A 17,822-nucleotide genomic window follows, 5' to 3' on the forward strand; every position below is an offset into this window, starting at 1 on the left:
ATATGGATAAGTTCTCTTCGTTCGCCGAGGACGTGACGCTCGCCCGCTTCTAGCGCATCTAGCGGCACTGTCAAGGTAAATTAAATCTATTTCTATAGTTTATTACAGATAATTCGATTAACAAAAATATTTCGTAACATCGATTCAGGAATTATATCAAAAATTAATTTAATTTTAAATTTACAATTGAGTTTTAAATCTAAAAAATATCGTATCAGTGTTGCCACAAATTCCTCATCCTAAAATTTTATAACTTTTCCCTGATTTCCAGAGCTTTCATGATTTTCCCTTCCAATAATATTTTGAAATTTTTCATTCTGATTTGAAAACCAGAATTAAATATTTAATTGAGAGAGCAATTTAATATAGCAATGTAAATTATTATTGATATTGTTAACACTGTTTGCATTTAATTGATGTGATGTATGAATATTAAATTTCTTTAAAGCCAAGAATTTTAATTTTCCAAAAAATTTTGCAAATTTTCCTGATTTTTCCCTGATTTCCCTAATTTCTAATTTTGTGGCAATTCTGTGTATAACAAGTTACATTAGAATCAATCCAAAATACTCTTCGATGAATTAAAAAATGTAATGATTTTTTAATATAATTCAATGGTTTCTGTTATTCTATACATTTTTAGAATAATAATTTCACCTGAGAAATAAATTATTTTTCTTTCGAAAAATAAATTGTCCTTTATATAATTCATGAATAGATGTTTGAGATACATTTACGATTTCGTAAAGACTATTAACTTTATCAATTTTTTTTTATATTGTCCATTTATTAGACAATCCTCGCACATGCGTGCTAAGCTTAACACTTCACAAATATTTTACGGTCATTGATATAGAATGGATTTGCGATCTATGATTCGCCTCGAGCATGCGAATTATCTCTAAAACGCAATGCGAGACTGTCAATGGACCAACGCGCGCCAACAATAAACAAATCCCTCATGGCACAGCAAAGTGCTCGCGGCATCCATGGATTCGCCACCGATTTCGAAATATTTAGCGATTACCCCGAAGCGTGAATCCGACACCCGTAAACGACGCCGACCTGTCCGGACGCATTTATCTAGATAATTCAGCGCGCGACAGCGCGGTATCGAGATGAGAGGAAAACTAACCATCGATCTTCGTTGGTATTCTTTCTGCTTGCAGCTTGCACATCGGGACATTCATCGTGTTTTGTTTTGTTGTAGCCTCATCCATCCGCCCGCCCCTTGCTCCCTATTCCCATACAGATTCCAGCATCCGCGACTTCGCCCTTCGCGCTCTTCTCGGGCTCTCCTCCTGGAACGCGCTTTCCCACGCTTCCACCCTTCATCATCTTACTATCATCCACTGATTCGAGTAATCGTCTCGAGCACTCGACGCTGCTCGCCCACTGTCACTTTTTTCCGGTTTCCATCCCTAAAATCGTCTTTCTTCTATCCGTCATTCTTTTTCTCTGTCTTCTTTCTCTATTTCATTCACTGTCCACCGTCATCCTCTCGATATCGATTTACTTCGAGACGACGACGACAGCCATCAGCAGAAAATATCATCGTTTTTCAAAGGTAAGATATCTGCAACTTTATTACGTCATCGTGATTTCGCAAGAAACCTCAACGAGATTTTCGTGTTTTGCGTCACGCAGTGTCCTACAGCGGTAGAGTAGCTTTTTAATTAGAATTTTACTTCAATGTGTGTCTTCTCTTAGCAAATACTGCGGTAAAATATCTCGCAAATTTCTAACTTTCAATATTAAATGTCTCTTGATGAGTATTTTTTGAAACTTGCATTGAGTCTTTATTAAGCTAAGTTCAAATTACAATTTTTTTTTTAGTGAAATTTAACTATTTATGAAAAATGTAAAAAAGCCCAGAGTCTACATCAGCTGTTCGGATGCACAGAAAATTTTTTATTTTCGTGTGAATGTAAAACGAATAAAATATATGTTTCGACCCTTCAATTCGGGTCCTTATCAATATAAAATATAAATCGAAATTACATAAATAACGCAAACTCCAAGTTGATGATTCATTGTATCTGTGACTGCCGACACCACAAGACCTTTATGTTGAATCGCGAGAAAATCAAATCTGACACTCTGATGAGCGATATGATTCTACTTAGTGACGCAATGTACATAATTCGGTTTTATTTTATCTAATTTAGCATTTGGATAAAAAAGAAAGAACTAAATTATCGGAAATCATAAACTTGGAATCATCAACTGAAATCATCAACTGATAGATTCTTTCGAGCCTCATTTTATATATTTAACGATTTATATTTTATACCTTCTACTTATACGTTCATGTCTCCTATTTGCATATTCTATTTATAAAAGTTTTAGTTCATATCTTTTATTTGTATTTCCTATTTATGTTATCTTTTATTTGTATCTTCAAAGTTCTCTCTTTCTCTGTTCACAGCTGTTTCACAGCTCTCTTATTCATAATATAATACAATTCCGTGAAAATGAGCCAAACTTAATACTATATTATTAATTCATTTACATAAGAAATCGATTATTTCGATATTTAAAAGATAACCACTATTCTTTTTAATTTTCCTTCTATTATCTATCGCTGAAAGGACACGTAGTGGTTCCACGGCACCCTGTACGACAGCAAAAAGTTGCCACAACAGCCACGTCACCCTTCTGATGAACGGAGGAAGACGGAGCTGCCTTCGCGGCGCGCCGATATAAAGGGGTTCAACGGGTTTCCCGTGATTTATCGTCCTAGCGAAAGGGTAGCTGAGTCCTTGAGACACGAGTCACGTGCTGTATTCGAAGTTGAAGTTGGGCGACTCAACGAAAATGATCTTTATTGCCGTTCTACATCGAGAGTAAATTTCGCGTGTACGATCTACCTAGCTTATAAGAGAATTTCACCTATAATTATTAATTATACATTCCCTCCGAATCCACGATAATTCGCGATAAATGCTTTACTCACGAGATATTGAGAGATTACGAGAACATAAGGAAAACAAAGTTTTGATCTTCGCTCTTTTTATTACAATTATCTTACGTTCCTTCGAACACGCTACCAAAGTCTTGAGAGGATCACAATCGAATATCGATAACTGTTCAAAGAAAATACGTATGTACTCAGAGAACACATGTATATACATATATAGTGTATATAAAACTATATATCTCATGCAATAACGTCCAGTGCTCCCCGGTGTCCTTAGACGGTACTACGTCGGGCAGAAACGATACGGCTGACCGTTTTTCGTAAAGAAAAACCGCATAAAAAGAAAGCCAAAGGGTAAAAGCTGAAAACTACGCGCGGTAAGAAAAGAGATCTGTGGGTATACGAGCCAGCCGGATGTCTCTGAGGAGCTCTTTGGTAAGCTCGTAGCAGTCCTCGCGCGATGCCGAAAGCTCTTTGCGGGAAAGCTCCGACTACGTCCTCTTGAAACGCACGTCGCATAAACGCTTCGCATAAAAGGTACTCCGCGTAGCTGGCCACGGAAATACACGGCAGGGTAATCGTATATTAAAAAGAAAAATACGAATCCCGATTCTCTCGCAGCAAACTGAACATCGAGTGAAAAGTTTCCCTTCGCTATCGATATCTTGTTTCCTGTTTCCCTTTTTCGCCGGTGCAAGAATGATAATGCAATACTTATTCGCTATTGTGTTATATGAAGGATTTCATCTTCATTCTTGAATTAATTACATACGTGCAGTGTATCTAGTATGATGTAAAAGGAAGCAAGGAATTAGTTAAACCGCGATTAGAATTCACTAATATTGGCAGAAGTAACTTTAAGACAACTTGACAGCGTGCTATCACACATTGAAACGTTAGCTTTGTTAGTTTCAACTGTACCGTGCCCCGAAGTGATCGCACTCGTATCACGTGTCTCTTCGTAGCTGAAGAGAAGGTTAGATGAGCATTCAGACATATAACGTAGATATACAGATATATGTATATATAATCTTAATGCGTCTGTAATGGACTTGCAAACTATTCAACACGCGCGAAACTCGCGTTAACTTAAGCACGGTTACAAAGCCGATAGTTGTTAACTTCCGGGATAAGACGAGAGAGCCTTGAGACACAGTACAAGTGCTGGTTACCGTGTCCGTTAGACCAGGCAGAAACTTTGCCGAAAGCGAAGATCGTTAATAATTTAATCAATAACGAATATAATAGAAAGCTCGCGGTTTAAACAAACGATAAAATATTTCTAAGACAAACAAAAAGCCGATAATAGGACAATAATACATTTAAAAAATGAAGTTATAAATATCTATAAAGCTGCAAAGATTTTTGAAATATCCAGAATTTATATTTATATCTTTCTCTTCATTGCAATAATTTGTTTCATGCCATTTTACATTTTAATATCTTATAGAAAATATCAAAATATCAGAAATATCGTGTACCTTTCTAATAAAAAAATATTTATTATAAAATATTGTAAACTACGAGGTAATTCGTAGTTTAACAATAAAATATTTTGAAGACAAACATAAAGCAAAAAGCTGATAAAGCTAATAGGAGAATAACATATTTAAAAAATGACATCAAATTATAATACCGAAATGTCTGCCAATATTTTTGAAATATCCACAGTTTATTTCTGTATACCTTCATCACGAAAATTTCTTTATGATTAATAAAGAATTCTCTAGTTTCTAATGATAAAAACGTTCGGAGAGAATCAGACTGAATATCGACATTATTGTGTCATTCTATCTTTAACGTTCTCTATCTCTCGTATAGATTTCCACAGACGATAAATCTCTTACGACATTTGAAATAAACTGAGATCATATATAGAGATTAAATATCATAAAAGCATCGCACGCTATGTAGAAATTGTACGTTCAATAACACAGTCTCATCTTATACTATTTCATGTCATCGAAAAATAATCATACTATATCATCTATGACTGTTACGTGCCTTCCAAGTTCTTTATTGTTTCAATCAATAAATTCAATGATACGAACAGACTGAAAAATCTTCCGAATGTTCTAACCGTGATAATAAAATATATTATTTCTAAGCTTTGATTATTATAGTTTATGTTATATATATAATAATTTGTAATTTTTAATTAACCCCAAGTCAACCGACGTTGTTCCACAGAATCGATAATTCGCATTGAAGTGTCGAGCGACCGCACAACTTTCCCAAAAGTAACAAACGATGGCTCGGATATGTCAGGCTTGGTGATTAACGATAGCTCGCGGTTCGTGTTCTCCCGCTCATTGCTAACGATCACCGATGTCAACGTGATTCATTTCATCAATTATCGCCGACCGGGTTTTCGCTGGCGTGACGATGATGGCCGAATAATTCGCCAATGATCCTCAACTACGAGTACAGATCCAAATTTTATGTAGCTAATCGATATTTTATCGATATTTTATCGGGTTCTTATTAAAAATGTCTATCGAATACAATACAGAGCTTATAATAAACGTATCAATTTCTTTTATCTTATCTTTATATCACTTATCTTTAATTTTAAGCAATAAATTATCTACATATATAGTCACAGATTTTTTGAAATTCTTTTATGTAAGTACGATATTTATTTTAAATATTAAAACAATACTGTTATAATTCAATTATAAATGAAAGAATAATTATAGAATTTGTTGTTTCAATAATAATATCGACATTGTTGAAATAATGCAAATTGATCGAATTACATTTGAACAAAATGTATGTTTATCTTAACTTTAGTCAACACAGATATGATTGCCAAATAGTTCACCTTCAATCTTTACTTTTACTCTTCAGACTTTACTGACTTGCTGATCAAAATTTGAGGATTTGTCAACAAAACACAATAAAACGTACCTTCCAACGCTAATCGATGTAGAAAATCGAATTCGATTGTGGATAAGCTTAATGACTCGTTCTAATTAAAAAGCCCATTATCAGTACTAGAGACTTTACTTAACAAAACCGAATCCGCGAACCGCATCTATTACCTAATTCTACCTGCTCGTAAAGGGCAAATGTATCTTGGCAACTTTCAACAACAATTTGCGAGTTCAAGTAAACAGAAAACAAAGAACGATCGAAGTAAATGTCGTCAAAAAGTCATTAGAAAGACTTGATTATCTCGATTAAATAATTGTGAAAATACTTAATTAAGTTTACAACAACTGAATCGTTTTCGAAGGTTAATTCCCCTCAAGATACTCGTTCGTTAAATACGCTAATCTCAATTAAACTGTTTCTCTTTCAAAAAGATGATCAATAAATTGAAAGACAATAAATTCAAACACCTATAAAATATAAAATATTGTTCTAAAAATAAAGAAAAAACTCGATACACTTCTATCATTGAGAGAACTTTTATATATATTAATAAAATTTTTTTATTTATATTATAATTTCTACTTCTAAATTTATAATTTATCTATTTCGAGAGTTCACGTCTTACAATATCAATACTCCTACTAAAATAATGTCTATTGTTTCTGTGGTTTAGTTGTTACTATCTATCGAAGAGAAGACCGTCTGATGTCTAGATATATTTAATAACTTGGCTACTCTCGCATTCGAACTTAATCATTCAGTGTTCAGCTCTCAGCAAAAGCGAACCCTATCTCCCTTCGCTTTCCCCCAATCTAACAGTTTCCTCGGGGGAGGCCGATGACTCTGATGCTCGTAGATAAACTTAATGGTCCCGGGCTAATTAGGCCGGAAAGAGCCAACGGCATTAGCGGCACCTTTCGTGCTACAGGAATAATTTGGTCTGCCACTTCCTGCCGCAGGAGAGCCTCAGGAGACGAAGCGAGCCGCCGACCAACATCATCCTCGCACACATCGCATCCTGGACCGTCGTGAGTCGAAATTTCGCCAGCTAGCCCTCGCAGAAATCGTCTGAGCGTCCTTTTCCGTAAGACAAAAAGATCCAGAGGAGATGTGTCGGAAAGTTTTAACTGTGTGGAGCTCTTCGCTTCCTGGATCGCGACAAAGGTGAGGACGTAATGTGTTACGTATCTGTGTCTCAAAGGAAAATGTTTGGCCGAAAGTTCAGTGAAAACATTTCTTTCCGAAGCAATCAGAGACGTTCGGTCAGTGCTCAAAATAAAAGAAACAAAGTAAAATATTACTTTCCAGAGAAAGTAAGTTAAATTAAAATATTTTAACTTCTAAACGAATTCCCGAAGTTTTTACAGAACAAAATTTCCTTTGAATGTTTTATTATACAAATTTTAAAATAGATTGCTAAATTATTACGAAAAGGAATCAATACAAATAAACTGAAATAACTCATTATCGTTGATTCAATTTCACAATCGCGCGTTCATTAATACAAAGTCTTTTTCATAAATAACTGAACTTATCGACAAGAAGATATCGGTCGTATCTAATCGCAATTGGATACTTAAAATACACTTGTAAAAATAACCAGTATGCAAGAAGAGTAAAACGAAATTTCCATTCGGATGCTCTTCATCGTCAAAGACGGAATAAACTATTGTCAAGCACGATTCCATTATCCGCCGTTATGGTCATTCGTTTGTCGAACGACGAGAGTGAAAATGAAGAAGACGCTACGGGAGATGTTCTATTATACTGAATAACTACCGAGCCTTGACAAAAAAAGGCAGAAAAAGAACAACGTACAGACACAGACACAGACACGAAAGGAGCATTGAGGAAAGCCTTTTGGTCTCTCGATGCTTTATCCATTATCCGGGGTACCACGAGCAACAACCGTATCGAAACGATATTGCAGATATCACGGCACGAGAGAGAAAAGTTTCGTAGAAAACTATATCGTATGCTTTCGTTTCTTTTTCCACATGATTTTACACATGCGAACCGAACCACTGAGATTGCCTAACTCTGAACGATAACTTCGATCACAACTAACATGAGTATATTTTCCACATTTTTATTATTGTATTCTTGCATATTAGATTGATCATTCGTATAGTGTAGTTTTCAAAATAATGTCCAATTTCTATACATATATGTATATTATATATCATACAATATAATGAGATTAACACTATTATTTAGTATCATTATGGATCCGTTAATCATTTCAATTCTTTTCTTTTTTGTATTAGATATACAGTACAGAATATTGAAAATATGTGAATATAATACAAATAATTCTAACGATACAAACAATACCAAAATAATTTTTCATTGACAGAAAACTAAGATAGGAAATTATCAAATTGGTATCTTTGGTAGTTTAGTGGAATACTATCGGCGATTTTAATATTGGGTCATCTAAAAAGTATCCGCGGTACGTTGTCACTAGATATATGATCATCAACACACATCTAGTGACAAAAAACCGCGGATACTTTTTAGATGACCCAATATTAAGACAATTGAAAGGATTTACTTTCTAGATTAAGATAGGATAACAAATGGATGACGATAAACGAGAATGATCGAAGAATTAAGACAATGTTTTTTTTGCTTCTAAGATACTTTATTTCACAAGATATTCGTGCTAAATAATTCTTACCGTTTGTTTACAGACTAGTACTCGCATGTTGCCCAGAGGAAACCCTTTCCACAGACGGAATTAGAAAACTTCAACGACGCACCTTGCCACCTCATCTGCAAGAAAACTTCGTTCCTCCATTCGACGGGAAAAAATCATGAGACACGATAACCGTGCGAACGAACGTAGAAGAGAGTATATTATGAACAACTCACTGCTACTTATAATTCATTCTACTTTGGTTGTTTCCATGGAGATATGATAGCTTCTTACGAATTGTAGATACCTACATACTCATTGATTACATTTATAATGTTATTTCAACAAAATCTAAGACAATCATTGAAGGTTTGTCTATTAAATATGAAGAAACATTCTAAATAAGATATTTTAATATTTATTACACTAAGAAAAATATTCTGATTTAATCAATAAGAGCCCACTAAGAATGGCACTTTGATAAGACCAAACAGAATTTATGGTGATCGTAATTAGAAATTGTCTGATCTCACCAAAATGCCATTGTTGGGCTCTTTGGTATATTTAATCAAAATATTGTTTTCAGCAATATAATAACTATAATATTAAAATATCCTGGCTAAAAATGTTTCTTAGTTCATATATGTTTTAGGAATCATAATTAAAAAAAAAACTTGAAAAGACAACAATGTTTCAATCAGGATTACATCATATTCACGATAGTAAAAAAAAATGGAAATATGTATAAGCAAATTCGATAACAAATTCGAACGCTATCTTCTTCCACAAAAATATCGCATTCAGAATTCGCTTAAATGGTTCGTTTTATTCGTTTGTTTAACGAATCGACTTAAAGTCAACGTCGAAATATCGAGGAACGAAAGTATCCTTCTAATTTCTGGTAGGACAGAAGGAGAAGTATGTCAAAGGTTCTCGTAACGCTCGTTTCCAGAAAGGTTTGCACGAGGAAAACGGAATAAGAGAGAAAAGCCGTCGTAAAACCATACCATAGGGCACGCTTAGATCGACGTAGTACCATGGGAATGTCGTGATATCATTTTACGGGATTGCAGGAAGAGAGGACTCGTGAGGATGATCTCGAGTACCGTAATAGGATTTTCAGGATCAGAGCTTTACGCAGGAAGGATTGCTGCGGTATCTTTCGGGCACCAAATAACATATAACGTGAAATTTTCAGCTTCCGCGGACAGGATGCAGCTTCAATTAGCAGAATGTCCTACGATTAGATAAACCACTTTAACAAAATTTTAACTATACATCTGACTTGTTTGATAACGCGAAATGAGATAAGTAATCTCATACCGTTAATTACGTACTGTTCACATAAAAACAAATTGAGATTTGAATAACTTGAACTTTTAAAATATTTTATTTTTAACAACACTAAATTTAATAATTCTATTAAGGTATACTTTTGATTTCTATATTATTTATGTCTCAATATTTTTTCCTGAAACTAAAATGTGATTTTTATTTTTTTTTATTAAATTAAATTTTCAATCTAAATGCATTAATGTTAAATTCTTATAATTTATATAAATTATATTTACATATACTTTGTCCAACATTATTTCATATTTACTTTATGAAAATTTCAATTTACTTTAGTCTCTGTACATACAAACTTATATAATTCCGTACTTATACGGAAAAGCACTGCAGGATTACACATTTTTTATATTCCTGAAATGAATAATGTTTTCATTATTTATATCATATATTTTCTTTTAATTATAATATTTAAAATTATAAATTATGTTTCAACATTTTAATTATCTCTCACATATGTAGATGTTTTCACATAAACGAAAATTCTTAAATTTTAGGAATCACTTTTAACAATCAATTTATTAGATGTTATAAGTTATCTAATTTACTTCGTTTTTTTATTATATTTTTCAGGTGCGTTATGTCAACTTTGGGATTCAAAGTACAGATGTAAATCAAGTCTCTGAGAATAAAATCGCGAAGATACTAAAATCGCTGGCTCATAAAAATACTAAAACGGTCAGCTGAAAAATTTGTATATACAGCCCGAAAGATATACGTCGCAACCGTTTTGTATGCTAACAACAAAAGAGGACCTAGCCAACCACGAAAAGACGCTCTGCGACTCCCAAAGAGATTTCGCCGAAAAGAAATCCGGCCTCAACGACGCGTTCAAGGCGTTTCTATTGTACAAAGTAAATCCCTCATACCCTCTTTTTAGGCATCTGGCGCAGTGCGTCGACTCTCGAGCGATCGAAAATACGGAACGAACTCCATATATTAATTGATTTTTTTCCATTTTCCTCTCATAGAATGAAAGAACATAGAAATTAACAGAAGACGACGAAACTGTATACGAAAATATATCGTTTTTATTACGTTTTTCGATGCAATTATATCGTCACTTTTTGATGATAAAATCAGGTATACTCTAATTAACAAAGTAATTGTAATTAATATTGGCACAAGAATAGCTTCCGCAGCAAAAAAAAAAATAATTACATTTCATCCTTATCGCAACAAATTGTAATGGCAAATAAGAACGGAATAAAAATAGAAATATCAATGAATTATGATAATTACATCTTTATAATATCGTTTTATATTGTTCTTCATGTATTGTTTTATGATTTGATTTTAGATAAGCTAGATAAATGTTGTATATTATTAAATTAATAAAATAGAAGACCCAGCAAGATGTTTTTAAAAACTTAGTCTATAAATCGGAATTTTTCTAAATGTTCTGATAAATCTTTTATCAAATTATAAAAATATTCTTTTCACATAGTTCAAAAATTCTTGAACTTTGGCAATCACTTTTAGATGAAAATTTTCAATTTCATAAATTACTTTTAACAATCCATTTGTTATTATATAATAATTATATAATTACAATCGTCTAATTTACTCCGTTTTTATTATTTTTAAGATAATGTAATAAGATAATAATATAAACCAGCTCAAAACTATTATATTGAACGACATTTTGGGAAAAAACTTAAAAAGCCAATTTCTATAAAGCCACCATTTCTATTATAAAGCCAGAATCTTCTATGCTGGCGACAATAGTCGGCTAGTATTAAGAATGAGGATGTTTCGCATTTCTGTTGACGAGAGAGGACGCACGTGCTTACTTTTTACATTTTAAGAACACACACGGTTATACATATAGGTAATTTTGTGGGCGAACAAGCGAGCAGAGTGTTCCGAGCCGTTCTCACGTGATGAGAAGCGGAAAGTACTTTACGACTCTATAGCTATATAAAAAAAAAACAGTCTCTCAAGAAGAGAGATCGTCATAGCGTATGATGTCCGTGCAAGCTTACTAGTGCCGCCGTGCTTTTTCGTTGAATCCGTTTCGTCGCTCGTACCTATCGAACGATTTGTATGAAAGTCATCGTGAGTCATCACGAGACTCGCCGTAACGATCGGTATTTCGCGACATCGACGAGCAAGTTTCGATTTTACAGCAGCGAAAATGACAGTAGACGTGAAACTAAACATTTAGACTTTCATTTAAAAAATACTATTTCTAAATAAATTTATAATTTTATAATGTTAAATTATTATAATATAATTGTGTGTACGTATTGTGTGTGTTTTATAATTACATAGAGTAACGTTAGCAAAATTTTTGATATCTCATCTTCACACATTTTTAAAATAAAATATGGTGAAGAGATATAAAGTAATTTTTCTTAATCATTTTTTAACAAATTTAAATAAGATACAATATAACGTATATATTAATGAATACATACATTGTAATTTATTTACGATTCATGCAACATGAATTGACATGATCTCAATTAAAATTCTTCGATTCGCTCACACGATATCGTGACTCGACTCCAATGTACAATTACCGAGACAAGACGGCGAGTCCGTGAATAGTGAACAAAAGAAAGAATGTATTTTATGATATTTTACGCATAAAAAGAAAGAGGAACGATCGTAAATCGAAATATAGCGTTAGTCCAAGATAAACTTAAGTAAGTAGAGGTGTATAAATAAAATGACAATTCGAGGCGTGCTATTTTACGCACGTCTCGCGCGGGGCACCGCGTTGCAATCGAATCGCGATTTTACACGTAAGGAGAATCGATTTTCGGTCCACGAGAAGTGGATGGGACCGCGGAACGGTGGTTGAGCATACGTTTGCGTCCGTCACGTTGGTGAATAATTAATTAATGATGGAACATTTACTTTATCCATTATTGTAGTCGGTATTAGTACTTTACCGATGGCGCTTGTGATTCCTATCCTCTCAACGCATTAGCGTTCGAGCGATAATGATTGTAAAGATCTCCGTGAATTGCATTCGTAATTGTATGGAGAAACTTGTGATGCGATCGAACGGTTCGATGGATGACACTTTCGCAAATCTTGATTACCGCGAATCACCGTTTCGCGAGAACGATGCCCAATCACTGGTATACTAAGCGCTACTGTAAAATATTGTATATTATTTCGCATTGTTTATTTTTCAATGTTTTTACTAGAGACGCGTTTCTACGGTATTTAAGAAGAATTACCGCATAATGTTATTGAAGACGCGATCCTTGCTGCTCTGTTGCACCGTATAGATTGCGACAAAAGAAACTGTTTGCTCCGAAACATTAAAAATTACAAATAATATGATATAAAGATATAATAGAATTGAAATATGACAAATTTATCATCGTATGATTGTTATAGCTGCATAAATAAGTATTATTATTTTTATCAGTAAAATATTAACGATAAAATTGCATTTCAATAATTAAGAATTTTAAAATTATTACCTGTATTGCATTTTAAAATGTCAAATCAATTTTAATTAGCAGCCTACATATAATTGTGTGCATAAAAAAAATTCATAATTTACACAAGTAGATAGTATTTCATTTTAATGCTCATTAGCATTGTAAAAAACGATGTTTTCTTCATTATGTTAACTTCTTTTCCAACCAGCTTTTCTAATGACAATTTCCCTTTTCCTAATTTACATCGCGAGAGAACTTTAAATAATTTACGACCCGGCGAACTCCATTACCATCATTGCTCGCTCTCTTACGGTGTTGCGAGCCAGCGGGATAAACACGTTTGTAAAACTGCAGCGTATCTCCAGCAGCTTTCGCAGTGTGTGAGCTAAAAAAAACGAATGCAGAGCAAAACTAGTCTAGGGCACATTTAAAGAGCGTATGGCTTGGGTGCAGAGAATAATTACGAATGTAATGTCCGTCTTTGGCGTAAATCACGTGCTTTTGAAGAGAAACAAAATATTTCGAGTAGAAAATCTTACGAACATCTAATTGTACGCAGTTATATTGCGAAACGGCGCAACATCAGAAACTAAAGTCATCTCTTGCACATAATGTGTAAAATTCTGCAAATATTGTTCGCCGAACATTCCTATAGTTTCATCAAATGTCATCAAGTTGTCTACTAAAAAGTTTTAAAAAGTTAAAAACGGTCATATTATCGCAAATTATTATTACAATTGCTACGACAAATCGTGGAAATATTCATTGATGTTTCAGAAAATTTCTAAAAAAAAACACGTGTTAATATAAAATTTATTAATGTAATTCACATAAACAGAAAATATTCGATATTTATAAAAATGGATTGTTGAAACGTTCGCAAAAGGATATGGTCAACGTAATACTATAAATGTTTTGAATATTCTTTGATTAGTCAATTCGTAAGTAAAATTCTTTCTTCTCAAGTTTAATCAAATGCTTCAAAGCATTTATAGTGAGACTTTAATCGTATCCAAAGGTCCAGGATATTTTTTACAATCTTGAATGCTCGAAAGTGCTATTTTCTCAAAAGTATCGTAAAAAGACGAGCCAAGCGAACAAGAATCGGATGTTTGCGTTCCGCGATAGTCTTTATAGCAAGAAGACTACGCACTATTGATAATATGGCTAACTCTAGCAGCACGAAATATTAACGTTAATAGCGAAATTATTATAAGGGGGACGTAACGGCGAACTACTAATAAAAGTATAGGTCGTCATCAATGTTTTCCGAAACAACCTCCTTCGACGAAATGCACTCAGAACAATGGCAGATATAAATGAAAGAAGAGATACTCTTTTATTCCTATAATCGGCTACTCTCTGAAGAGTAAAAACACCATATTTATGATAATCGTCTAATGAATAGTACAATAAAAATGTTACGCTCCCTATATATGTTTCAAAATACTGACTTTTCTCTACGTTAAAGAACAAATTTCATTTGTTATGTTTAATTATTATGCAAAATGGCAAATGTTTACAATTGCAGATTGTAATGTAAAATATAAGAAAAAAGAAATAAAGATGCATCTTTCAAATAATGTAACAGATATTAATCATTTAAAATTATGGAATAAAGACATATGAAAAACATACAATTTACATATAGCAATAAAAGTATTTGAGTACTTATATAATTAAGATAATGCTCTTCAGAAATCCTTGGTAATATCTTTATAAAAATTCTCATTGCAAATTTTACTAATTTTTTTAATATTTTAAGATTGCTTCAGAGATGCTTGTTCACACATGTATAAACTTTTATTAATCTTCAAAGCAAGCGCCGATTATTCGAATAAAAGGCAATTATTCTCATTCATTTAGATTTGTTATCAAATCGAGTGCCAATTACCGGGCATCGCGGACAAATGATAGTGTGTGTAAGGCACAAAATGATTTTTATTACTTAATTTAATTTCTACCCAAATGAGGCAGATTATGATTGAATATGTCACACTTGTATTTACAAGTATGTTTGTAAAATATATGATTTACTTAAAATTAAAAGAGCACGACGCTGATCTTTCGAATTATTTTTTGAATATGCATGATTTCGTTTAGAATATTTTAAAGATGGAGCATAACGCGAGGAATCGTTAGGAAATGGTTGAGGCTAGTATCAGCAACGAGATTTCATGTGAGAAAAGCTTTACACTGGAAGACGCTAGCATTAGATGATTACTATGAAGCGTCGACAAGCGAAAATACTTTATTCTAGTCGTATCTCTCATGCTTTGCCAAGTACGCAAATGTAATTCTTGTGTTTAAATGTAAAGGTCAATTATGTTTTAATAAAATCTGCCAAGATTCTCTTATCAATGTTCCATATGTTTCCCTTACTCTTTTTCCTATATAATTTCTATAAATCTTCATTTTTTAATGCAAAAATAGCAATAAAACTACATTTAAAATTAAAATCTAAAATAGTTAAATAAAAGAAAACAAAAATTATAATTATTTTAATAAAAAAAACCTAATTTAATTTTTTTAATTTATATTATCAAAAGATCTAAAAGTAATTAATATGTTTAATTGTACTTTTCTTTTAATACTTTACTCATATTTAAAAGATATGCTGATTTTCATTAAAATACATATATATTTGTCACACAAATACCTGACATACTAGTGACAAACATTAACGAATGTAATGTTTTACTAAATACATTTAATATATTATTTTAATTTGAATTTAATATTTATATTTAACGTATTGTGTGTGAAAAAGTATTGTTGACATTTAATCAGTAATCTGTATGGAACAATACAGTCTTTGGTAATGATAGTTAACACATATGTAGTTGAAATGAAATTTGTATTTACAAATAGAACATTACATATAGAACAGTAATAGGCTCAGGTATTTTTGTAACTAACTACAGTATTCATTTTATGTAAAGAGGTTGAGAATGATCTAAGTTGTACCTCTTGACTGTTTGCAATAAAAACTGGCTGAGTCTCGTCCCACTGGTTGGGAATGTTACAGTCAGGTACTGTGTACGTAAGTATATCGAAAGAACATAGGCAGTCCAAGAGTGGTAAAAAGCTTACAGTACCTATAAGAATATTTTGTATTATATTGATTTCAACATCTTAAATTCTATATAGCATAGAACATTCAACGCTGCAACAATATCGCTAGTGTTTCATGCTTTAAGATATATCATAGCGATATATTTTATTTCAAATAACACTGAATGTTTCATATTACCTGTGATCTGACGTATTACTTCGCGTATTTCTTTCTGTATAGTTTTTACATCTTTCGTCCCTACTTCAGGCAAATCACCCTTAATGATGCCATCTGTTACATTAGCCTTCTGATCTTCATAATCGACTTTGAAATCCCACTTCTCCAGCACCTCCTTTGTATTGACATTTGTTATGACGAGTGTGATTTTATGCACTTTGCGCTGGACGAGCCACTCTTCAATCTGTCTCAGCACAGTATTTAAGAAAGATGTGATCTTCTCGTCCGTGGACGTGAAGATGAATAGACCGAAATGTTCGGAGGGCGTGAAAGTCTCTGGCGGATATATCCCTCTTTGATAGAGTATACTATTGACTCCATAGACTGTAACAAAGGATAACAATCAAAGAAAGGTTAGAAATCTCAAGACGAAAATTGACTTACTAAAATCATACTTACGCAGATATTGCGAGACCAACTCGGCAGAGCCTTTTAAAGTAATACACTTAGTCTTTTGTTGTGTTTCAGTCATGTTGCAAAACAGTCGAATCGCAATAAGATTGTCGGAAAATCACACTGGCAATCAGCACATACCGGTTTACGAATTTGAAAAGAAACGACAATCAATCAGATTCGACCAATCCAATCGACCAATCACGTGCAAGAGAGTGTGCTAAAACCGCTAAAATTTTACCGCGCAATTTGAAAACTTGTTTAAAGGTATATTTTCATGAGCTGCTTAAGGATGAAACACGGTCCGGAATAGGACTGTGGAATACAGAATGCGTCATTGAAGCAACCAATTAGAACTATTTCGCATTTTTCCATTACGCAAGTTTTGTGTGCTATGTTCACATGATGCGTCAAATATGTATCCAGCATGAATATAATTTAAAAACTATTAACTTCATGTTAATAATTTGCTCAGTAAAATAAAATATAATTTTTCTCAAATTGTAAAAATAATTATCTTTGTTGTAGTATTTAATGTTTTACAATTAATATTTACAATTTCATAACAATTTTTTAAATTGCTTTAACGCATTTACTATCATTTTTCCGCATCGTGTAGACATAACATACAAAACTGACGTGATGCAAAAGTGCGGAAAAGAGTATTGAAATCGCACATAATGCATCATTGTTTTTTTGATCTTGGTATCTATATTTATGCACTCAGATTTTGTCATTTTGCTTCATTCGTCTCGACATTACGCAATTCCATCATATCAATCAGCATCAAATTATTTTAACCTCTCAAAATACGACGGTTTATTACTATTCCATCCAATTAAATCTAATTGAATTCAATTGAATCCAATTGAATCCAATTAAATCCAAAAAAAAAGTATTCGCTATTTAAAATACGCATTTGGATAGAAAAAAATTTCAATTCATTTT

At 32.8% G+C, this 17,822-nt stretch overlaps 2 protein-coding genes and 1 long non-coding RNA gene across 5 annotated transcripts in view; 1 reads left to right on the top strand and 2 right to left on the bottom strand.

Annotated features, from left to right (window-relative positions):
* Positions 1-15,550, top strand: part of vn (membrane-bound neuregulin protein vein) — a 400,698-nt gene extending 385,148 nt beyond the window's left edge. The window contains exons 6-9 of the transcript XR_015546113.1: positions 1-75; positions 1,170-1,567; positions 6,757-6,961; positions 8,491-15,550. The gene's annotated coding sequence lies outside the window, so the exon portion shown is untranslated. The remainder of the gene's footprint in view (positions 76-1,169; positions 1,568-6,756; positions 6,962-8,490) is intronic.
* LOC147908525 (uncharacterized) overlaps positions 1-17,822 on the bottom strand; it is a 404,067-nt gene that overhangs the window by 370,300 nt on the left and 15,945 nt on the right. The gene's annotated exons all lie outside the window — the stretch shown is intronic.
* Positions 16,030-17,070, bottom strand: mad2 (mitotic arrest deficient 2). The gene is made up of 3 exons (XM_011065222.2): positions 16,881-17,070; positions 16,443-16,805; positions 16,030-16,287 (listed from the first exon to the last, which is right to left on the bottom strand). The coding sequence occupies exons 1-3, from the start codon at positions 16,951-16,953 to the stop codon at positions 16,088-16,090; spliced, it is 636 nt and encodes a 211-aa protein (XP_011063524.1). The 5' UTR covers positions 16,954-17,070; the 3' UTR covers positions 16,030-16,087.

The sequence above is a fragment of the Acromyrmex echinatior genome, chromosome 9 (genome assembly GCF_024713525.1).
Source record: "Acromyrmex echinatior isolate Ae372 chromosome 9, ASM2471352v2, whole genome shotgun sequence".
NCBI lineage: Eukaryota > Metazoa > Arthropoda > Insecta > Hymenoptera > Formicidae > Acromyrmex > Acromyrmex echinatior.